At 45.1% G+C, this 24163-nt stretch overlaps 1 protein-coding gene across 1 annotated transcript in view; it reads left to right on the top strand.

Annotated features, from left to right (window-relative positions):
• Positions 1-2837: 2837 nt before the first annotated feature.
• Positions 2838-24163, top strand: part of NEK6 (NIMA related kinase 6) — a 45018-nt gene continuing 23692 nt past the window's right edge. Inside the window, exons 1-2 of the mRNA XM_053996361.1 lie at positions 2838-2925; positions 19280-19401. Coding sequence (XP_053852336.1) covers positions 19309-19401 — 93 coding nt within the window. The 5' untranslated portion in view covers positions 2838-2925; positions 19280-19308. The remainder of the gene's footprint in view (positions 2926-19279; positions 19402-24163) is intronic.

Raw genomic sequence — 24163 nt, 5'->3', positions numbered from 1 at the left:
CTGGTTTAATGTTCTCAGCCCCTGATATTACAGTGCTCCCTTGCTGTGCTTGGCTCTGTTGGATCAATTATCATGAAGTGGCCTCACTCCCAGTGGGTCAGTGCTACAACATTGGGCTGTAAATAGTGAGGAGGCCGTGGGTGCTCTACAGCCTTGTGAGTATTGGCTATAAATGCATTAGAGGCATAAAAAACAATTTCTTTGCATTTTAGGTTAAAAAATAAGTTATTTAAATCCAGTTATTTAAAATACTTTTATTTAGGTAATTCTCCATTCCTTACAGACTTACAGTAACAACTAAGAATTCCTTTGGACAATTGAATCAGTGCAATTTTAAGAAGTGTGGATTACGATGTACATCAACCCATCCTTGAACTGTATAAAATAATTAACTGATTAAATTAAATGATTAGCTGGGATCTGTGAATGATGCAACCCTCATTTAGATGTGTGTGTATAAAATACATTTTTTACACTCCAGGAGACTTGGTCTGTGGCTGTTCTTACAGACCCACGTAAGAAGTAAAGTAAACATCTGAAAGTTCTCACTTCAGGGGTTGTTTGAAAGAGAATTTCACACAGAACTGTAGCACAGATATGAACAAAAGTCTATTTCTGTCAAGACTTAATTGAGGAAATTTAATTTTCTTTCTTAACTGAATTGCTGTTGATAATTTAAATTAATTCTGTCTGGTCTGTCTAATTTAACCATGAAAAACCTGGATCTTGGAGCTGTGCACAAGAATGTAGCAGATTTTAAAAAACAGCTTTACTGAATAGAAAGACAGTAACTTATGGCAGCCTAACAATAGATACTTTTTGGTTGTTGTTTTGATGTAAAGCACTTAAGTTCTTCCACCTCAATCCATTGACATTCTCATTTTAAGAGAAAGAAATGCATTTTTGCAAATGGTGCATCAACAGACTTTGGGAAAATTGAGTTTGGAGAAAAAAATTGAATTAATTTTGTTTCTCTAAGCACTTTCCCATGTTTCAGATTTTGTACTGATAGATTGATGATATGATTTGCTTTAAAACCAGGTGGCCTCTTAGTTTCCATCTGTTGTGTCTATTGCTCTGTCTCTAGTGAGAAGCATTGCAGAGCTGTGCAGGCATCTGCACCCCGGAGAGAAACTCTGTGCCATCAGAAATGCTCCAGGAGAGAGAATAGGCTTTCACTGTCTCTAAAATGTATCAGAAACTCAAGCCCCTGGATCTTGTTTATATTCACCCAAACTGAACACAGTGAATTTCTATTGGCTAGGTGTAAACAGCTTTATAACAAAACCAAAACTGAGTGACATTTCCAGAAGAAACAGTTAAAGTCTTCCCAAACAACCACGGCATTTTCTGGCCTCTCTGGATGCTGGAGGTGGCACTGCTTTAGCAAGAAGGTTTTCCTAAAAGTATGAGTTTCTGTGGATAAAAGCCATTTGAGCAAAGACCTGCCATCATGTTTCAGCTTCTGTAAAACACAGAATTATTTTGAAGTATGTAAGTGGGGTCTGCTGGAAAAAGTGACTTTTTCGAACCAAAATGTCTTGGGCAGCAGGTTCCCCACAGCTCTGGAGTAGGTGTAGGTGATGCAATCAGTCGGGAGAGAGGGGACAGAGCAGCAGCACGCCACGAGGGCTGCAGGCATTTCCTTGGAAGCTGCGTGTTGGGGAGCAGAGAATGCAGAGCGGGGCCTTTCCCGCTGCTCCAAATCCCCGGTGCTGCGGGGCAGGGCGGCCCTGTGTGCCATCGCCTGCTCCAGACAGCTGCAGCACACCTGAGGGGACTGGGAAACAGCGAGGCCAGGGCACGGGACACCGGGGTGAAACCACAGTCCTGTCCCGAAGGACAGGGCCCCTCTGTCGTAGGTGCCCGGCCTTAGCCCGGGTGGGCTGGGCTGCCCTTCCCCTTCCTGCTGGGACTGGCTCCCTGCTCACTGCTAGGGCACTTCAACTCCTGTGTCCTACGGGAGTGATCAAAAAGAACAAAAAGCACTTTAAAGTAGTATTTTTACTAGCAAAGGACTGCATGGAAATGGTTTCAGTGGCAGAGGTGCTTTTGCTGGCACAGCGTGTTTCATTTGTGAGCTGCTCTAGGGCTCGCTGGTGTTGGCACTGTGCTGTGCCAGCACTGGGAGTTTCCAGTTGTACCAGCAAACATCTCCACGAAAGTTTGACAGAACTGGCAACAGTTGACAAAATAGGACCAATTGCTTGGTCCCGGGCCCTGGCGCCGCACAGGGGCCATTGCTGAGCCTCGCTCGTTTGGTTTGTGTTTATTGCCAAGTTCGTGTTCACTTGTGAAAAAAACCTGTTGAATTTCAAGTTCAAATTCAATTTATGTCGAGTACTCATACATGTCTGGAATTGCAGATTGAGGATTTTCTATCCCAAAAGCCGGACAGCTTTTGGAGCCAAACCCGTTCAGGCCGGTTAGTTCAGGAACTCGGCTGCGCCGCTCTTGAGGCCCGAGGCTGCGAAACGCCTGGCCCGGACCCGCGATGGGGTCCCGCTCCCAGCCGAGCGGTCCCGGCCGCCCTCCCGCAGCCGCGGCGGGCGGGGATCCCGGGCCCGGGGAGCCGGGGCGGGGAGAGTCGCGGGCGCCCCTTCCGTCCGGCGGGGCAGCGCGGCGTTGCGGTGCCGGTGCCGGTGCCGGTGCCGGTGCCGGAGCCCCCGGGGCCGCTCCAGGTGCGGGGCCCGCAGGTGGCGCCGAGCGCGCACGCGCCGCCCCCCGCGCGCGGCCCCCGCCCGGCCTGCGTGGCAGGCGGCGGCGCGCGCGCGCCCCGAGCGGCGGCGCGTGCGCGGGAGCGCGGGGCGGGCGCGCGCGCGCGCGCGGGGCGAAGTTCCGTGCGGGACGCGGCGCCGCTCGCTCGGTCCTGCGGGGCTCCCGCGCCCCCCGCGCCGGCCCCGCCGCGCCTCCGCCGCGCCGCAGGTGAGCACGCGGGGCCCTGCGGCGACGCCGGGCCGCGCCGGGGGTGCGCCCGCCCGCCGCGGGCCCCGGCCAGCCCCGGCCGGGCCGCGGGACCCAGCGAGGGGCGGCGGGGGGAACCGAGCGGCCGCGCCGGCGGGGGCCGTGCGGGAGCGGGGGGGGGGGGGAAGGTCCGAGCCGCGGGGCCCGCACGTGCCCGGGCGGGAGCGGGAAGCGGCCGGGAGCGGCGCCGGGCGGGTCAGCCCCCGCTGCCGCCGGACGGGCCGAGCGGCGGCCTTGCGACTTGAGCGAAGTTGAGAGCGTGGTACAAACGCGAGCGTTTGCGCGCTCTGCCGTCGCTCGGAGGGTCTGGGGAGGTCTGGGGGGGTTTTCCATTTCAGCAGCTGTGCTCCGAGCGCACGCTCCCCGGAGGAGCCGTGCCCGGCCCCGCGCCGCTCCGAGCGCCGCTGCCCCCCCGAGCCCGGGATGTGCTCGTTTGTCTCCTCGCTGGGGCTCCCGGGGTTGGCGCAGAGAGCCCCGGGGTGTGCGGGAGGCCCCGAGACCCTGCCCGGCTGCTTCACGCTGGGCTCTCCTGGGGCCGATTCTGGCGAGCCCCTGGCCCCGCTGCCTCTCCCGGGGTGCGCTCTGCCGCGCTCTCGCCGAGGGTGGGAAGCCCGCGGTAACCCCGGTGCCGGAGGATTACACATGGCTTTGGAGAGAGCACACGGTAGAGCTGAACTATCAAATGCCATCTTTTCCCTCCAAAGTGTGATTTATGCTTGGTTAGAATAAGGGTGACTTTCTGAGCCCATCTGTTTGTCTGCCTGTTCGCACACATGGAACAACTCTGCCCGTGGTGATTGCCTATGGCATTATTGCAGGAGAAGTAGTTTGATAGGAAATATTGTAGCAATTAGAAGTCCAGTGATGCAAGTTCCTGACACATTGTGACTGTCTTGCTGTCAGTTCTGTGTCTCCTTTAAAAGTTCATTTTTTATGAATCACTGTAAGCAACCGTTTAACTTCTGCAACATTTCTACAGCTTTTACATTTGAGACATCTCTTGACATTGAGTCAAACTCTTTCCACTGTTGGTTTTTTTTTTCCTGTAGACATTCTTTGTGACAGTCATATTCTGTTAAGCAACAACAGAAAAAAAAGAAGGAACTCCTTTTAGATAAGACTGTTGCTGCCTGTTTCCTCTGGCTCTGAGTCTTAGAGATCTAAAAAAATGGGAGCTGTGAGAAACTTTTATTATGATGGAAAAAGAGCGTCTTCTGTGGGAAGTGAGATTCTGGATGGAGTGTGAGTGACTGCTGTCACCCCAAAGGAATTGTCAGAGCAGAACCAAACTTTTGCTTTCTTAACACCTGTGACATATAAACTGCTTCTGCTTGTTTAACTTTCCCCTCCTTCCTCTGGAATTCTGTCTGTGGACAAATAGGTATTTTGTGAGAGAGGATGGATGCATAATTGGAATAATTTTATATACCTTTTCAAATTCTTCACTGTTCATTTTGTTGGGAGAAAACCAGATGAAGATGAGTAACTTGAACCCCAAGCCCATATATATTGGGAAACAGGGTTTTTTTTGCAGTACTTGCCCTCTGTGATCCTGCCTGAAAAGTTTTATAGTCAGTCTATAACACTGAATCATACATTGAAAATATTGAGCCTACAGTGGCTTTTACTCATTTCTTGTGATTGTTGAGGCTGTACTGGAGAAAATAGAGATTCTGAGGCTTCTCATGCAGCGTGTTTTTGGGCTTTATTCACACCTACCTGTTGGTCTGAAAGGCTCTTGCAATGGCTTGAAAGAGGTTTTTGCGTATTGAAGGAGCTGTTGTTTATTTGGAGTAAAATGAGTATTTTTGTTTGAATGGGAGTAGGAGCCAGAAATGCCCATGTGGGCATTTCTCCTGCTCTGCCTCTTAGCTGTAAAATGGGGGTGGTTGCCAACAAGCCCCCTTCCTGAACACCTGCAGCTTTCTAGATGTGTAAAGAATTAATTAGTGGATATATTTTAGCATCTTTTCTTCCTTTATGTGGTGCAAAATATATTTGACCTTAAGGCTATGAAAAATGTATAACAACAGCCAGCCTGGCAGAACAGACCAACCCCTGTGGCTGCAGCAGCCAACAGCTGGGGCAGGTGAGAGAAATCAAATGCATTCAGTCTGAATTTAAAGCAAGAAAAAAAAGGAACTGTGGCTGGAGGAGCAGAGGAAGTACTTGCAGGAAGATTTCGAAAATGAAATGACGGAAGTGGAAATCTGAGCCTTGTAGGACATTTGCTTTGTCCTAAATGAAAGCTTAGATGGGCCCTGAGGGAAATTAATTTAATAGCCCAACTCGTGCTTTAGTTTTTGTCATTCTAACTTGCTTTTCTTAGAGGTTCTTGTTGCAAAGGAGGTTGTTCATGGTGATCTTCAGCAATGAGAGCAATAAGTACATGGAACCTCATTTTAGAAGCTGGGCTCACCTTCACCACTGAACAAACCTGTTTCTAATTGCAACTTCCACAGTTTTACTGCAGCTCAGCACTTGCATAGACAGAGAGTGGTCGTGATGCTTTGTTTGGTGTGAGCACAGAATTATGGTTTGGGAAGTCGTGAATGGCCATTCTGCCCATGACACACTCCTGCATTTGTCTTGGAAACTCACTGAACCAGTCTGTTTTACCTTTTATGGGCAGATGGTGACTAACCCAGTGTACACCTCCCCAGGTGCTTTACTGGGGTGTTTGTAGGAAATTATGTGATATGTGACGTTGTAGCCAGTATAAATACAAGAGGCAGGAAAAAATTTTGTAATATTGAAGGCAAAAACTAAATAGTCGTGCAGCTGAAAGATAGTTTATGATGGCCTTGATACCACTTGTCACTGAAGATGCTGAAAATGTAGCAAGAGAATGGTGACCTGCTGTGCTCCTGGTTGTGAGACAGGCACGGTAGCAGAGGAGGCTCTGTGCCTGTGCCACACTCCGTGGACTGGACAGAGCGGCCTTTCCCAGTACAAAATCACACGGAAGTTAAAGATTGGCTAAAATGGGCAAAGGGAACACTGTCCTGCTAAAGGCGGAGGCCTTGAAAATAGTTTTTTCTGTTACCAAATGCTGTTAAGCTGTGTTTATTGTACTCACCCTTTGTAAAGCTTTCAGTACAAGCACATGCCAGTGCTCAGCAAGGGCCCTGCTGCTTTCCACTGGCAGGTCAGGGAGCACTCCGGGAGATAAGAGCAGTTTATCTACAGCTGATGGGAGCACTGGGGAAGATTCGGTGTGTCAGCACCGGGCAGTCCGAGCGGCTGGGCTCAGGGCACGCAGCTGCTGCCACCAGGCTGGAGGGTTCCCCTGGTGTTCCCAGGCTGGCATTCCCCATCCTGTGGGCTGGCTCAGCTCACAGTGGACTGGTGTAAAACCGAGGAGCCAAAAGGAGCTTGATTAAATAAGAGAGTTGTGGCTGCTGGAAGGGCAGATGGTGCTTTCCCAAGCTGTGTCCTTGCCTCTTCCTGTGGTGGGACTGGTGCACTGAGGGATCCAAGCCTGCTTTCAGGGACTGGGATGTGTGCCCTGCAAACGGGCTGGACCCCAGGTCTCTTCACTTGTGAATTCCATGTTTCACTGCAGAGCTGTGTCTCTAAAGTTAAATGGAAGAAAATGGAGCAGCTAGGAGGTAAAAGAAGAGTTCAAAGCGTTCAAACCGAAAGGTGATGTAGTCTCAGTCAGTATTTTTCTTTTTGAAGAAAAAAAATCCAGAAGCCAAAACATTTGCATGCCAAGTCTAGATTTAGGTCTGACTTAAAAGTCATAGTGCTTTTTTGGAATTGCTGCAGTGTGTCTAAACTACATAGAAAATTAAACTGCATAAAGTACTTCAAAGTTGTTTTCTCACAGGTTTTGGGGGTGGTGAGGAGGTGTGTGTTTCTAAAGCTAGGCTGGGAGCTGCTGTCTCGAGCTGGCTGAAATGTAGGACAGGTAGAACTGAGGTTCTGAGTGTGTGACCAAGTGGCAGTTCTAGAGCCTGGAAGTAAAGCTTTGTTTATAAACAAAAAAGTACAAGGAGTTATTTTTAATAGTGGTTCAAATGCAGAGGCCTGTGGAGCTGTCAGATCTTTTTACAGGTAGATAAGTATTTTTCTATCTCGACATATTTTTATGTGCGCCTTGAATTGAATCAAGATTACTTCAAGTTCTAACCTGTGCTAAGTATTTAAACATCTGGACTCACTGTAAGTGCCATTGCTGTCCACACGTGAGAAGTCTCTTGGATGTTTTTTAACATTTAAAAATATTTCAGCAAAAAGCTGTATTTTGTATTCTGCTAAAACAGTATATGTAGCTTCTAGTGTTAAGTCTTGTGACATGGCTTGTAACACGGCATGATACAATAAATTGCAAATAATTTTACAGTGTCAGTACAATTAAATTTAATTTCTAAATTATTTACTTCAGCTTGGTGCTACTCTAAGTGTCTGCTATCAGAGATTCCAGGCTGTGAACAGCTGTCTGTCGCAGATGGGAGAGGAAAAAAACCTTTAGCTTCTTCCTTCTAAAAAGGTTTCCATATAAACCCTGTAGTAACGTAATACAGCCTTTTAGTCAAATTCGAGTTTCCTGTTACACGTTTAAGTGAACCGTCAGCAGACTCGTATCTATTTGAAACCAGGTGGTGTAAATGAATGCAACCCTGGGAATTTTGTACTCCAAAGCATTCTTGAAATCTCACAGATGCTTGTTAAGCAGTCAGATGTATTATTTATTGCATCTTTAAAAAAAAAAAAAAAAGGCCTTGCAGGTAGTTCATGACTTCTATAGTCTGCTGTGTTTTGGTAAGATCAGGTGGTATTGCCTGTCCTGTGCTTGCAGTGTTTCGCCCAAGATCAGGTCGTTTAGAAACTATCAGCAAATCCACATTTTTAGTCAAGTCCAGGTATAAGTAAGTCTGAAAAAATGTAGGTTTAAGACTGAGTGTTTTCTGCTGAGATCTTGAGATGGCAGAAATTGAGGTTATGCGCAGAACTGCATGAAGTTTGGGATTATAAATTGGATGTGCTAGTTCATTGTTCTATGAGCTAGTTCACCGTGGCTATTATAAACTTATTAAAATAGTTTTCACATGTCAGATCAGAAGTACAGAAGGTGGTAAGATCATTCTTTTTAAATGACAAAGTTGTTGCTGCTGTTGGTGTCCAGCTGTCTCCTTTATAGTGATTTCCTTGCTGTCTTTCTTGTTTTAACCTCTCTGGACTATTTATAGGCATTTTACACTTCTTAGGCACTTATTAAAGTTTTTGTGCTTATTTGTTTTGAGACTTTGGTCTCCAGTTCTGGACTCCAACCTTTGAATTGTGCTTCACATGATGAATCAAAGTGTGCTCCATTCCATCCCCTGCCCTTGGACAGACCTTGGGCACCAGTCTGGACAGATCAATGCATTTGATTTAGGAAGGCAATTTATTTTGTTATTTTATCAAAGTATTGACTGGTTTGGGTTGTAGTCTGAAGCAGCTCTCTCTGTGAAGCTGTTGAGCTTTTCCTGTCAGGAGCAGTGGTCCCTGCTCACCTCAGCTCCCCAAAGCTTGATGTGGCTGCACCTCTGGGTGGGTTCATCTCAATCCAAGGTGTAACAGGCTTTTTTTCTGAATTCAGTAGATGGATGGATGAATGGATTGTTCACATAACATCAGTTGGAAATGGTGTTGAAATGTTGATTTCCCAAGTGTGGAGATGCTGCTGCTGCTGTTCCAGAAGCCCCTTTTGGAAGTGAGCCCTCTTAGCGGGCAGGGACCGCTCCTGATGCGGTGCTGCTGGTGGTAGGAGGACACGTGGGGATGTGTGAACTCAAACCTCTCCCAAACCAGCCAAGCTGGAGGAACCAAGGGTGAAAAACCTGAGTGTGGCAGAGCTGGAGAAAAGGGCAGAGATTCCCCTCTGAGCAGGGTGATAACATTTTGCACTGCACAGCGCCTTCCAAAATGAGTGGCTGTCAGTGTCCCCACCAGCCAGGGCAGCACTGCCAGCAGACCTGAGGGACCTTCCAGGGGAGGTTTCAGTGTCTTGTTTCAGTGCATCCTCCCACCTTTCAGCCCAAACACCCTTCGGTGTTTGATGTGGTGGGACGCTCTGGGACTGTCCCTTTGGGGGAGGCTGTTGCCATCCTGCTCCTCCACACAGTGTCTCCAAATGAATCACGATCTCCTCACCACGTGGGTGGTATTGCAGGGACCAGAAACCACACTGATAAGGGCTGTGACCCTGTCCCAGCTCAGCCTGCTGACAGAGCAGGTGTTGCTCCACACCCTGGGGAGGATTTGCAAGTCTTTCATTTTGTGGAGCTCAGTGACAGATCCTGTTCTTCAGTTACTTTTGTCATTGGGTCTTTGGGAAGCCCGCTTGCTGTGAGGTGGGAAGAATCCACCAGCCTGTTAAAAACTCATGGTGTGCATGGAGTGGAGTTTTAAGTCCCTGCTGACAGGAAAATAGTGCTGGGTGGTTGGGACTGCTGCCTCTGAGAGCTGGGGTGTCTGGGGTGGCACAGCCCGAGCTCTTTCACCCCTGCTCGGTGGTGCTCACTTCCTACACTGCCACTGTCTCCTGCCTCAAGTGGTCCAGGATAATGTAAGTTTCAATTTTTCCTCTTTCCTTAGAGCCAGCTCTCCCCTTTGACTTGGGAGAGTACTTTTTTCTTGGTGATTTTTAAACTGTGGAGTTGGAGAGGAAAATCGCTGCAGATGGTGCAATAATTGGGGAATGCTGATGACAGCTTCAAAGTACATTCAATACAATCCTTTTGGGAATTTCAGTTGAAGTGTCTTGTCCTGTTCTTAACCTTGTGGACACTTGTTGCTGCCATCCTGAAAAGGTGTGAGTTTTCTCCTTGTTGGAACATTTTGTTTCCTGCATAGGAACACTGAACGCGAAGCCTCTCTTGGAGGGTTTGTGGTGGGCTCTGGTTCCTGGGACAAATCTCTGTCATTGCAGTGAGGAGACAGGGAGAAAAGCTGTAGGTATTTTAAGGTTTCTTTCCCCCAAGAGAAGGGTTTCAGGGTACATAGATCCAAACATGAACACAAAAATTCCTTCCTCTTTCATGGAGATTCTAAATCATTCTTTGAGCTACTGGTGTTTCATTAGCTCTTCTATTAGAGTTGTAAAAAGATGAAAGTGTCAGAAACATTAAATTGTAACAAAAGCCCCCAAGAAACAATTAAAAGGTTTTAAAAATACATGAGTGTATTTTAAGGAACCAAGTAAGTCACTACTGAGTGTCTGTGTGCCACCCTTTAATCACCTGGGAAGCCTAAGGAGTGACTCTCAGCTGTCACTGTATTAAGAAGCAGTGCTGCCTTTTGTGGAGTTTGTATATACTGAACCCAGGGCCATGGAGTAAATATTCTTGCTGTGTGTTCATAATCATTCTACTTAGAGTAAGCGCTTCTTGGGTGGGTATTACAAACCTGTTAATCTTTATGGTATTTATAGGGTAATTTTTAACTCTCTTGAGCTCTTTACTTCCTTGTGGGTCAATTACTCAATTTATAACATTGTGTCAGATGTAAGAACTTTACCGTCCAAGAGTAAACAGTGTTGGGATGGTTCTCTACCTGTGTTTGCACTTAGTTCTTTGTATATTAAGGTATGCAATAACTTATTCTGTGACTGACTTATTGGGATTTCTTTTAGTTCCCCTGGTGTGCACTTTGAAGTGACTGTAATGTCTTATTTTAGCTTTTCTACTTCATCATTAATGCAGGAAGAGGGACTGTTCTGCTTTTGCACTTGCTTTGCCACGTGGCTTCCAACTTCCCTGGTCAGGCATAGCTGCACCTGGATTTTGCTGGACTTGAAAATTTTCTTTTGATGAGTTGTAGTGTGTTATTCACAGGTATTAATAAGGTGTCAGCATTGGGGAGGTTGGGATAGAAATGCAGGGTGGGCAGGACTTCTGTTTCTGTGAGTAAGCTCATGGTTTTTAATAATCTGATACTACTGAGTTTATGCTCCAACACTGAAGCTTATTAGAGCAATAGAAAATTGTTACAGAGGGCAGAATACAGTGGGAAATGTGATTTGTCTCTTATGCAGAGCTTGCACATTTAGTTATCATTTTCTTGAAAGGTTAATTCCCAGCTTCTCTTCAGAACATTCTGTGCAGGCCTTTCTGTAGGGAAAAAAAAAATTGGACCCAATTTAAATAGACAAGTCTTGTGAATCCTGAAAGAATTTGGGCATTTAGCCCAGGAAAGGGAGAGTTCTCTGCAAGAACTTCATTAACCCTGTCTGTCATCAAAATAAGTAATAAAAGTAGCTCTGCAGACATTATAAAGAACAGATCTTAGTTTTACCCTGTGGCCTTGATCTGCAAGGTACTGGTGAATGAGTCTTGTTCTTTAAGGACAGCTGTGCCCGTGTGGGAGGGGAGATGTCGATGTGCTGCATGCAGGGGTACAGAAGTGGGCATACGAACTGAAGAGCTGCATTAGTTTTTGGAAAACTTGTGCCATTGGTTCCAGGTACTCAGGAATGTGCAGGGAAGCTGACTTTTATCTGGTAGCAATATTGATAATGTAGTCTCACTTTTTTGCCCTAGTTATTTTGGGGTGGAAAAACCACAAACGCTATTTCTAGCATAGCTATTTTTGTAAGTAGAGAAACGTTAAGTATTTTTACGTGGAGAAGAGTTTCTGCTTCCGTTTGGCTGTTGCTTGCAACTTCCAGATGCTGTGAAAGCACTTCCTGTGATGCCAACATCTGGCTCCCTGCACATTTTGGGTAGAGTTTTATGAGGTGGCTTTGAAGTTGCTTTTGGATTTGAATCACATGAATCTTTGGATTGACTGGGCTGCACAATTCTCAGCATCATATCCTTTTCCTTCTGATTATGGGAAATGTAAATACTTCAAGCTGTTGTTCTGATGTTTTGAAGTTGGGGGAACATATATCTCTATTTTCCTCCATTCCTTTTCCCTGGATTAGAGGTACAGTTTGAGTCTTTAATAGCCAACAGCACGGCTGTAGAGAGAAGCTGCATGAGCAGAGGTGGTTACAGCAGGTTTTGTGGATTTTGAGCCCATCTGACAGGGGCTTGCTCTCGTACTTTGATCTACCTTTCTCAAACATTTCAGAAATTACAGCAGTATTTCAGAAGTATTTGCTGAGGTTTACTTAATACTTCTTGAGTGCTTGGAAGTGTTCTAATTAAAAGATATTTGTAAGTGCTAAGTGGTGGTGTTTCCAATCGCATTTGTACATAAAGATTTATAGAAAACTTCGTTAAACTTTCTGAGGACGGGTTGGGCTGAATGGATCCCACGTTCAGGGTTTGGCCCTGTAGCAGCAGAGCCGATTCAAATTTTTTTTTTTAACTTTGGATCTTAGTTCTGGTTTTGTCTTACTGCCTTAAGATGGTCTGTTCACTTGTGCTCCTGTGTGGGTCATTAAAGGTGTCTTACAGGAACCAGCTGTGGAAGCAGTTTGGATTCTTTGTTATGTCTGGTAGAAACTTATTTTAGGGGTTGGTTTAGATTGAGAGGTTTTACCATAGCCTCAGAACAATCCATCTGCCCAAGTGCTTGAGTCTTGGCTGTTCATGTTGACAGGGGCTCTTCAGATGTTGCTGGAGAGTGGAGCTGTATTTCAGCTGTCGTTGCCACCTGGCTGGGGGTGCAGTGAGATGGTTCCCTCCTGTGCCAGGAGCCAGCCTGGAACGGAGGTGGCAGGGCTGGTACAGAGTGTGTGTTCCGTGGCTCCACGAGATGGGACTCGTTTCACTTAGCATTTAATGATGTGAAAATGTCTGGCAGTTTCTGTGAACATTTACGTTGTGAATATATTTCCAGCCTATATTTAATCTTCCCTTCATCAGAAATGAATGAATTCCAAGAAAGATAACAGAAGTGTTCTTAAATAATTTGGCTTCGTGTTTGAAAGCTTTATTGCATTATAAATTAAAACGCGAGCATGTTGTCGCATGCTTGGTAAGCAATACAATAAAATTCCAGGTAGATTTGGTATGTGTTTATTTTTGACATGTGTTTTGTTACCAGCGGTGGTGGCTTGAGAGATCTGTCTCTAATGGTTCAAAGGTGATCAAAATGAATACAGTGAATTTTCTGGAGGGCTCAGAATTGCAACAGCAAGAATATAAATTAATGTTGGCTTGTTACTTTATCTGAAACATACCTAGGTGAAAACTGGTAGGGGAAGAATGCAACCTGCTGTTGCTGTACCATGTATCTCCTCTCTTCAGAGGAAGTATTGTCCCTTTAAATGCTGCTGACTGCTATCCATCTTCAGTTTTGGATGTGAATACATATTTGATGTTTACATCCTACACAAACATCACACAGAAGTATTTACGTGTGGTATTGTACTAGGAAATTGAGTGCAGTGAAAGAAGAGGCAGGAATAGTCCAGCTAAGCTGGTGAGAAGGAACATTTACCTTAAAATATGAATCACCAAGTGCTCTTGGCACTGATCCTGGAGCTGTTTAATAGGAGCCTTGTGAAACCATTCCTTGGAATGGATGGATTTGGAGAGCATCTGAAATGTGTCCAGAAGACTTAAACAATTATGTTTTTTGGTTTAGGACCAAGTTCTAGAGAGCTGGTACTACAACACAGGAAAAAAACAACCAAATGAAACCCAACCCTTAACTCAGTTAAAACTTAAAAAAATAAAATTAGAAGTCAGCTACCTGCCTATCTGGTGAGAGATGAGCACTTGAAATGTTTTCTCAGAAGTGTTGTATTAGCTCAAGTGGCATCCTCAGACACAGTGATCTAGCCAAGAACACTCTGCTCTGCTATTTTCAAGCCATTGTGCTAGGTTTTTCCCCAAACTAGAAGACAGAGTGTTTGAAGTTATCATGGTGCTTGCTTAGAATGGGAATATGGACCTGAGCTTGGGTGTAGGTAGTGATTAGAAACAGAGTGGGATGTTTCATACAGTTAATTATTGGCAGGAAGCATTTGTTTTATTGACATCCACAGAGAGATGACTTTGTGTAGCTTTAAATAGTTGACTTAATGTCATTTTGCTTCTAGGTATGGAACAGTGAATTATGGTGTCTGTCACAGCATTTGTTTAATGAGTATCAGTTGTTGACAGGATATGAAAAAGCTCCAGGGCTTTTCAGCCATTTCACTAAAACATTCTCAGTTAGTGGATTTGGGGTCTTTGAGGAGCCCTTCCCTTACTGGCTGTTGAAAATCTGGTTTGCACAAAGCCTTAACAGAAACCCATCTGCACCTGCTCTCAGGGTAAATCCCACCCTCTGAAATGTGAGGTCTGACTAAACCACCATTCTTCTTTTCAGTGGTCAATTTGTTACAAGGACCCTCATCCTTCCCAGGGGGTTATAGATTGCAGGTAACCCACGCTGTAATTTGTGTGTGTGACTCTATAGATGTGGTTTCATCCTGAAGATAGGCCTGAAATTCAGAAACTGTTTCTGGGTGATTTACTGGACTCTGTTTAACAGTTTTTGCTTGAATTCCCTCGGTGCAGCCAGAGCTGTTGGTGAGAGAGGCTCCACTCCCTCTCTCAGGACAGGGGTGGCCATGCCATGGCCACCACCCTCCACAGGCAGCTCTTGCTGGGCAGTTTTTTATTGAATCACATTCTCTAACTGTGCTCCTGCAGTGCTCTCTCCTCAAGCATTTCAGTGCCGTTCCTCATGTTGTTTCGTTTAACATTCATATTCGTATTTTTTTCAGTGTTGGCAGGTGTGTATTTCACATTAACATGAGGGGTTTTTTGGATGTTAAGACTGCTATTTGCTTATGGTAATTTCCAGTCATCATAAGGTGACTGTTGAGAGAGATGAGCAGAGAGGAAAAAAATTGTCAGGCATTTACAGTAAATACTCTCTGCTTTTGGAAACGCTGTCAGAAGTTTAATTGTTAGGTTCAAGTAAGTTTGTCATGTGCCAGACAGAATCAGTCTGCTGTAATGAATGGGTTACACACTTCACCAGCAAAAAGAGAGAGTGAGAAACCAAGGGATGCTCAGGATTTCCTGTCACCTTGCACTGCAGAAGGAACAGGCTAGGCTTTTTAACCTAGCCTGTAATTAGGTTTTGCATGGAAGCATATATTACTGTGCTCGCTTTGCCAAAGCTCTTCAGTATGATGGATGAGATTTAAAGGTTGATCTGACTAAATTGCAATGAGAATACTAACGACAAAGATATTTCTGTGGTGAACTATTCCTACCAGGCATCATAGCTGTGACAGAAATGGTGTAAAGTAATGGACAATAAAAGTCACTGGAAAATAATACTCTCCTAGGATTGGGCTGCCTTCCCCAGAGCACATACCCTGAACCACAGCGATAAGGTAATCATAAGCCTAGGTCATCATTTAAATATATAGTAATCTCATAGAGTATCCTGGCAGATTTATTTTATGAGCAAGGAAGAGGAAGAATATTATTGGGCAGTAGAGAGGAAGAAAGTGGTGCTGATGTGGTTGTGTTTATTCTGTAAAACAGTTTGCATTGCTCCAGCCTTTGGGGAGCCTGCGGTGAGCAGCACAGTGGCTCTGGGAGGAGTGGCAGCCTGGCTCCCAGGGCAGCGCATCCCTGCGGGCATCGCAGCCGGCTGGGGGCTGCTGGGTGTGCACTGCTGCATTCCAGTCTCCACATACCCCGTGTGTGCTAAAAGATGGACATTTGTGCAGTAGGTTAAGTCCTGTACTTGACTGGTTTTAATCAACTTGTGGATTTCTGGAACCATATACGACTTGCTGTTTTGTTTCTGTTTGTTTTACACAAGGTACCCAAACAGACCTGCCTGGCTCCCCCCACAAGTCCCTGTGTAGAAGGGTAAGAGAGGCATAGAGTAACTGAGGGGGAAAGCAGATTTGCATATGTGACACATCTGTGCTTTAACACTCAGTTATGTGTGTGTGTGTGTGTGTGTGGTGGGCAGCAGCAGGGCTGAGCACGGGGCACACAGAGCAGCTGGTGTGTCTTGCAGGAAGGCGCAAAGTGCTGGTACAGAAAGCGATTGTAACACTGAACACAAGCTGCTGCTTTGCTGCCTGCTCGAGAGGTGCACGGTCCTGTCATGTTGATTATACATCTGGGAGCAAATAATTTGGCCTGCAGTTGAGTTGGAGGCATCCCGAGACACATGGTGATACCCGATCAGACTGGTCACAGCTGCTTCAGCGAGGAGCACCCGGGGCACCAGGGCGGCTGGGACTGAATGCCAGGATGCTGATGAGGTTCTGCTCCTTAATGAGTGTCTTGTAACTAATGATCCTGGCCTTTGCTACCAAGTGCCCTGGGCTGTTCTGCCCTGAGAATCCCACCTGTCAGGTACCTGCAAGGTATCAGGGGTTTGATGGGATTTTGTGTTTTGCTTTCTACTGATTAGGTGTAAGGACACTCGGGTACCTAGAGAGGAATTGCAGCTGGGGATGTGACGGGGGAGCTGACTGCACAAGAGGGTTTTTGTTTTCCCTGTATTTGGAAAAGCTCCAGGTTACCTGTGAGTGCCGCTGCATGGAGTAATAACTGTACAGCAGTAAGGTGAGAGTAGTTTGGGAGAAGGAGCTGTTCATCCCGTGTGGGTTGTGGCCATTTTTCACGTGATGGTAATGATGATCCTGTTCTTTTATTCACTTTTTGATGCTTCATGCAATTTAAAGATGTTTTGATGTACAATCTTAGTCAAGACTCAGTGTGGAAATGTGTGAAACTGCAGAACTTTGTAGGAAATTTGGAAGCGGGAAGAAAAGGAACAGGGCGGAGCTAAGACAATGTCAAGTAAAGATGGGCCGGTGCTGAGTGTACCTTGTACCTTTTCTGACATAGTGCAGTGCCTGTGTTGTTGTTGGCTGCTATTTGAGGATCCTCTGTGAAGCCCCTTCCCGGGGATTCCCCTTCTCTCTCCCTGCCCAGTGCCAAAGCCCGGAATAGCAGAGCTGACAGCCTGGGGCAGGCAGGACACGCTGTCCCGAGGTGTCAGCGGGCTGGTGCTGTCATGTGAGCTCTGCTGGATCTCTTTTCAAAGCTGCTATTTCGTTCTTACTCCTTCCTCTGCTTCCAGCCGTAGCACTTCAAACAAGCAGTGCCCGAGCGCAGATCCTGCCCTGGCCCGTCCCTGCTCGTGGCAGGTGGGCTCTCCTGGGCTGTCACCTGCCTGCCCCTGTGCTCCCTCACAGCAGGGGATTATTGCTCCTTGAGTCTCCTTAGGGCAGCTGGACAGTGAGGGTTCCGATGGGAATGCCCAGACTGGGCTATGATCAGATCGCTCAGGTTCCTGTGTCCAGAAGTAAATCCCTTCCCTGTTCTTGAGCGTTAGTCCTTCGGAAGGCAGGACACAGTGGATGCCCAGTTTGGTCAGTGTTAGGCTGCAGACACTTCAGTGGCACTGCCTGGACGTGTCTCCGTGCTGGCGCTGGGAATGTGGCATGTCCAGGTTCCTGTGTGGGAACCAGGGTTTGCTCTGTGCCTGTGGGCTTGGCAGAGAGAGAACACGTGGCTCTCCCTTCAAGTAAACTGCCTGTCTCCAAATCTTGAATAATAAAATAATTAAGATAGTTCCAGCAGTATAACATAAGGTAGGAATTTCATAGGGCACTTTAATGTCAATATTGAGACATAGTTTTATCTAGGTATTTTCACCTGGTTACTAATAAACCTACAGATGCTTTAGACAAAAGATCTTAAAATCAAACTTCTTCATAATAGCAGTGATTCTCCTTCCCCCACTGGAGTTTCATGGTACTGTCTTTGAAAAACTGATTTTATTGAGAGCAACCCATGTGTTCACCTGTGTAATGTGCAGGAACTGCAGCTCTTTTGTCAGAGTGAAGGTTCATTTGCTTGAGACATAAGAAAAGCCTCTCTCTGCTTTCCCTGTGTTATGGTAGCTGGTGTTGGGAAAGATCTGCTGGAGCGAAGGGTTTATTTCACAGACAACTGTTAAAAGAATTGAGCACTACTTGCTGCAGAAATTCTTCTGCATCATATTTTCTCCCCCACTCCCACAAATATTTAAAATACCTTTGTATTTTAAATTAAGACTTAGTCATTGCCCAAGTGCCAGGCACGCACTATTAATACTCTAATGAGGTCAGGTTGTGTTCTTTCACTGGGTGAATACTTGCCAAAACTCTTGAAATAAGTTTCTGCAAATGTTTGTGTTGGCCACTAAATCTTCCCTTGTCTCCATTAGGCTTCAGCCAGTGCCAAGGACAGGAATGATGCAACTGGGAATGACAGGGTGTGGGTAAGGGATAAGCAAAACCTGTGTACAGCCCTTTGTGGGGAAGAGAGAGGGCTGTATTTATTGTGGGTGTTCTCTAAGTGCTGTGACTGTATTTTGGGGCCTGACTTTGCTCGGGGCCAGAGCCTGGCCCCAGAGCTGGTGTGGAGCAGGGAGTGCTGTGATCCAGTCCTGGTTCCCTGAGCAGCTGATAGAATTACCAGAGTTTGTCCCCGATTCAGGCTTCAACACAAATGGTTCAAGTACGGGTTTTATTTCCTAGAAGGGCTGGAAAATCTGGGTATGTTCAGTTCTCCTTTCTCTGCAGGCAGAGGAGGTTCCCAGAGCTGCCCTGTCACTGTTGCCCACGGTGTTCCTGAAATGCGTGCACAGCCCTGTGCCAGAGAATTAGTTAATCTGGGATCACAGTGTTGTTCCAGTACTGGAATGTCTCAGCTGCCTGTTGGGTAGCTCTTTACAACTTCTGCATGTTCTGGTACCATTTTTGAATGGGAGCAGATTCTCATTTCTGATTGCTGTGTTGGGCTGCCCTGAAACTGCTGCAAAGGAATTAATTCATGGAATTTTCCCTTGTTTGTCTGTTGTTCCTACAACACTTCAGTCTTGTTTAATTCAATATGGTTTCTAGCTCCTGCTTCCCGTATTTTGCAAATCTGCATAAAAACTTGTAATTTGGGGGTGGGGAAGAAAGACTGTGGGTAAATTTTTCTTGTCTTTGACCAAAGAAAGTGGCAGCAGTCTGGAGGGACTTTGTCATTTTTGTTTTACAAATGGAGATGGGCAGACCTTTTGGGATGTCTCCTAAGTAACTGGGGACCATGAATCCTTGGGGAAGTGACAGTAGATGCTGTTAGAGGTGACAAAAGCAGTGTCTTTGGTAAATAACAAACCAGTGACCGGATAAACCCGTTTTCTGCGCTTTTGTTTATTGTGAAGCAATACCAGCAGCAGTGGTGGTTCTGCTGGAGGTGGGTGCCTCTGACCTGTGGCTGGGCCCTTCCAGCAGTGGCTCTGCTCTCAGCCCGGGGCTGTGCGAGTCAGGCTCAGCTCCTGCTGCTGCTGCAGCCCCCTGTGGGCACAGCCCTGAGCCGGCCGGGCAGGCAGACTCCAACCTCTCCCCTTTCTTTTGCCTCAGCAGAGCCGAGAGGCAGAGTTTGGTATGATACCATGGAAGGGCAGCACAACCATCCTCATCATCTAGGGGACCAGAACAACCCTCTGTGCAAGCTGCCGGGGCAGGAATTCCAGCATGATCCTCAGGTGAGTGCGGGTGTCCGACCCCTCTCCCTCTGTCTTTTCTTACCTTCGTTCTGTAAAGGTCTCCTGATTTCTTAGCATTTAGCTGCCTTTGCCCCCCTCCTTTTGTTTTTAGTGCAGTTATAGCAGTTTTAGGGAATATCCAGTTTGGGATTCTGCCAGCCAGCCAGAGTTTCCTGAACCCACTTTTTGATTATAATAAGAAAAAAAGGAAATAGTTTGAATTTTGCTTAAAGCAAGTGTTTTTAAATCATCTTATGGAAACATACTGAGTTGGCTTTCTCTTGTCTTTGAAGAAAAGGCCAAAGTAAAATAGATTATTGTGTAAATGAATAAATGTATTTTATCTCTTTTTATAGTAAGTGCTGAAGAAGTAATTACCAGATAAAAGAAAAAACTCATTCTCCATGGAACTGTAGGCTCCCTGTGAGTCCCTGGAACTCATCCTGCAATGTATTTTGTCCATACTATAATGAAGTTTCACTGTAGCAGCTCCTCTCTCTTCCTGCCTTTTGCAGAAGGGAGTTAAATCCAGGATTAACCCACAGTCTGCGTAATCACAAAACTTGGATTTTGTCAATTCTGCCTGCTTGACTTTTCAGCCTGTTTTCTGTTGATCAGAGCAATTCAGTTTTGCCCCTATGTTATTTTAAGGAATAAACCAAAAGCATCATGGAAAGCTGTCAGAAAGAAGAGCATTGTAGCTGTGCTGTGGGGAGGGCTGGGGCTGATCCTCTCGTGTTCCCACGTCAGTCCAGAGCTGAGCCAGGGTCCCCGAGCCAGGAGCTGTCCTCAGCAAGGCTCTGGCAGTGCCCAGCACGGCCTCTGCTAAGGGGGAGTTTTCTGCACACAGTGAAGGCACTGCTGGGAAAGTACCATGGTGTGGAGCAAAGCCCCCTCTCCTAATGTAGCAATTTGTCATATTAAGTCATTTAATAATAATTGAATCCCCTTGATTAATCTCCTAGAATTAGCCAGTTGCATTTTGAGCAATTAGGGTTAATTACTGCCTCATTTGGCAGGATAGTGCCCCTGTAATTATTTCATGAACAAGATTAGGAAGTGTTCCTGTGCAGCAGATACATTCATGGCATCTTGGAGCACATGTTAGAATTTGTAATGACATAGTTAAGTGTAATTAGTAGCTAATAATCTGTGTTCTGCTGTGATGCTGATGCTGAGTGGGCTCATTTTGCTCCATGGTCATTGTTCAGTGAAACCTCCCCTCAACTCTGGTAATACCCAAGTTCTGCTAATGGAGGGCTCTAGTAAACTGTTCTGAGAATGATCTAATTTGGAGTTAGAATTGCAGGAACACTGCCTTTGGTTTTGCTGTCAAAATAACATAAAAAGACCTGAATAACAGAAATATACAGACTACTAAGGAACTGGAAGAAATGCATACAAAAATGGCAGTGTTTAGAAGCCTTACATTGGTGGCATGATAGGGTTGCTGATGACATTTCTGTTTTTCCATTTTTCAGGAATATATTTATATAAAATTTTTCAAATCTCTGGTACTTTTTACCTGGAGAATCTGAAATTACATCCTTTCTTTCTTCTGGAAATCTGAGTAATGCAGACATGCTGTGTAATGGTTTGTGGGAGGGAAGTTCGGGAAGGTAAAATTGACCAAGCTGGTCTTATGAGAAATGTCATTAATGGCAGAGATAAAAAACTTAAGCAGAAAAAAAACAGAACAGGAGTTCTTAGAGTCTCGGATGAGGAGGGAGCTTGGTACAGCACCACCTTCTCTTCCTTCCAGCCCTTTCATTACAAACTACTGTGCCAGCCCCCAAAAGACCAGAGCAACCACGTGCTCCTCTCCCAGAAGCTTCTCCTATAACTCTGCTGCTTCCTAAAGCTTCTTTTTCTGTCCGTTCTGACAGAGGGGTTGTTTCTGCTTTATAACTCATCAGTACAGAATATGAGTAACCGTGTCAGGCTTTTCTGCCTTTAACTGCTGTGGTTTAGTTAATAAGATGAAGCCTTTGAGTAATGCTGGATACTTAGAAGTTATCTGTAATATGAAAAAAAATTTTAAGTGTCCAGTAAAATGACAGTTTTGGCTTTTGGCTCTCGTACCTGCCCAGAAATACTCCAAGGAAGTTCATCAGCAAGAGGGAGAACGTTTTCTAGTAATGTTCCAAAATGAAGGTGTTAATTATTTAAGTCTCCAGATTACTTAGTGTATAAACACTAAGTAGCAGTAAGCAATAAAAATTATTTAGGCGTAGATCAGTGATATAAAAATAGAGTTGTAATTTTTCACTTAGTTTTCATACTAAATAAACACAGTAACTCACTTTTAAATAGCTCTTTTATATACTCACATTTTAGCAGCAGAGCTGTTAAGAGATTATTTCTATGGTAATTTTAATATCTTTGTGACTGTCACCTTGTCCTACTATTTCCAAGCTGGTATTTTTCTCTTCCCTTGTGGTGTAGTAGTACAAATATCTAGATAGGCACAGAATATCTGGATATCAGGATAGATCCCAGTCATGCTGACAGGGATACTGAGACTTTGAAACTTGAGCCAAGTTCTTCAGCAAACTTTAAATTCCAGGTAACAGGTCAGGTGAAGGATATTTTATGACTGTGTAGTCTAATTTTGAAGCTCAAATTGAAAAACTTGATGTATTCTTCAATAATTACTTGGCTACCTGTTTGAAGGATAATCCATATTTTAAAAGTTTCCTCATCTCTTGCAAGCTTAGAAGTTCTTTCTTTAATCAATCTGTTCTAATGTGTTCTCATAAATTCACACTGGAATTTCAGCCTCAAAGTATGCAAAATTCTTTTCAGGTAGACATTATTGAATGGAGGCAGGTGTATAATTTTGGACATACTAAAAGGCTTTGAAATACTGATGTTGATAGTAAATCATTGCTTATAATGTGTGTATGTTCTGCAGGAGGGGCTGGAGCTCCCCCAGTACTACTGCAGATGTCTTTTAAAGGTGAAATTAGTTACAGTAAATGTCACTCAGATGAAGTATGCACTTTAGAAGCAAAGAAACCATTCCTTTAAAATTAATGATGCATTGCAAATATCAGAAAAAACCTTATATGCAGCATAAAGATAATTAAAATTCAGGTCAGAAGTGTATGACTTAGTCGGGCTAAATTTTTTAATGAGATTTCAGAAAATTAATTGGGCGAGTATGTTTTTACTCTTCTAAAGAATATTTCATTTCATGGCTCTACAGGAAAGATGCTTTTATTGGCATGTGAAGATTGGAGTGTCTGACTTTTTAACTGTTGGTTAACTAATTCTAACAGTTTTTATGTTGATTACAAATACTCTAAATGCCTGCAGCCCTTTGTGCTGGGCTGACTGGTGCCTGTTTTCCACATGCCAATCAGCAGTAAAACAACTGACTTGATTATTAATTAACATTAGCACTCTGGGTTATACTGTGCAATTAGCAGTGAACATTCCCCTTTCTCAGCCCATCCAGGCTTGGATTCCCTGTGCCTCTGGGGGAGCAGGGGACAGGCCTGGCTCTGCAGTGGGGCCCTATTTGTGATATTTTGTTTACTCTCAGGGTGCTCCTTGGCCCAAAACAAGGCCTTGGAGGCTGCAGGCAGAGCTGCCCCACAGTTCTCTTGGGGCTGTTCAGGTTTTCCCTGGCTCTTAAGTAATTACAGAGGTAAATGTATTGGCCAAACACTAATTGTTCTGGAGATTGAAAGTCTTTCTACAGAACAGTTTTTTCTTATTCTTCCCTATCCCAAAACACAAATTCTGGACGACTACTCATGAAGAAAAAGCACATCAGGTGTGTTCAGGGTATGTAGGATCCTACCTGCCTGTCCTTAGGGCAGGGTTTGGAGGGAGCTGTCCATCTCCAGTTGCACAGCTGGGTGTTTGTGTTCTTACTGCTCAGGTGCCTCTGGTGGCTCTGCCACAGACAGCTCCAGAATGGGGGTTCTTAAGTACAAACTACATCCAAGAAGCAAGTCTGTAGCAAGAACTTTCCTAATCCTGCCTTCTCCTGCCTTTGGGTTCCTTTATAATCTGGGATGTGGAGACTCCAGGAATCCTTGTTCCTTGCCTGAATCTGTTCAGGTGTGTACAAGATAACTGAAACTTCTATTTCATTGGGGATTTTTTAGTGTTATGAAATCTTAGAAATTCTGTTCTGCAGACAATCTTGTAACACCTCAAAATTTGAGTCTAAAAGCCCTGGCAAAATTCTTCCTGAAGTTCTGACAAGGGCTGCCATTGCCTGCTTTTGCCAGCTTTGGAATTTGTGCTCTGGCACCAGCAGTTCCATCTCACAGAGTACATGTATGCCAGAGGAGATGTCCAGAAGAGCTTGTTCTTGGAATGATCTCTGCATTTCTTCTTAAAAATGAATGGGTTTTTTATTTGCATGAGGAATTCTTTGGTGCCTTTTTTTTTTTCTTTTTTTTTTTTTCATGGAGAAGAATGAGACTTCCTTGTGTGCATGAAGAGAACAGCCTTTGTCTCAAAACAAGTTCTTCCCAGACTGTGCCCTTCCTACAGCTGCCCTGGGATCAGAAATGTGCAAAGAGCCCAGTTTTTGTAGTGTCCAGGGTTGGGGTTCTTTTTGCTTGATTGGTTTTTTTTCTCCCCTTTTCTTCTTTTCATTTAGTTTTTTTTTCATTCAAGCTCCATTGTTGACCTTGACACTTGATCTGTAGAGGCAGGGGCTTGATTTGACTGCACTTATGGAAACCTGAGCCTAAATCTGTCCTAAAATTGAGAAAATGTATTTTTAATGGATGAGTTAGAA

This window comes from Vidua macroura, chromosome 21 (assembly GCF_024509145.1).
Source record: "Vidua macroura isolate BioBank_ID:100142 chromosome 21, ASM2450914v1, whole genome shotgun sequence".
NCBI classification, from domain to species: Eukaryota; Metazoa; Chordata; class Aves; order Passeriformes; family Viduidae; genus Vidua; species Vidua macroura.
Note: the sequence above shows the minus strand (reverse complement) of the source record. Positions and strands in the feature narration are given on the sequence as shown.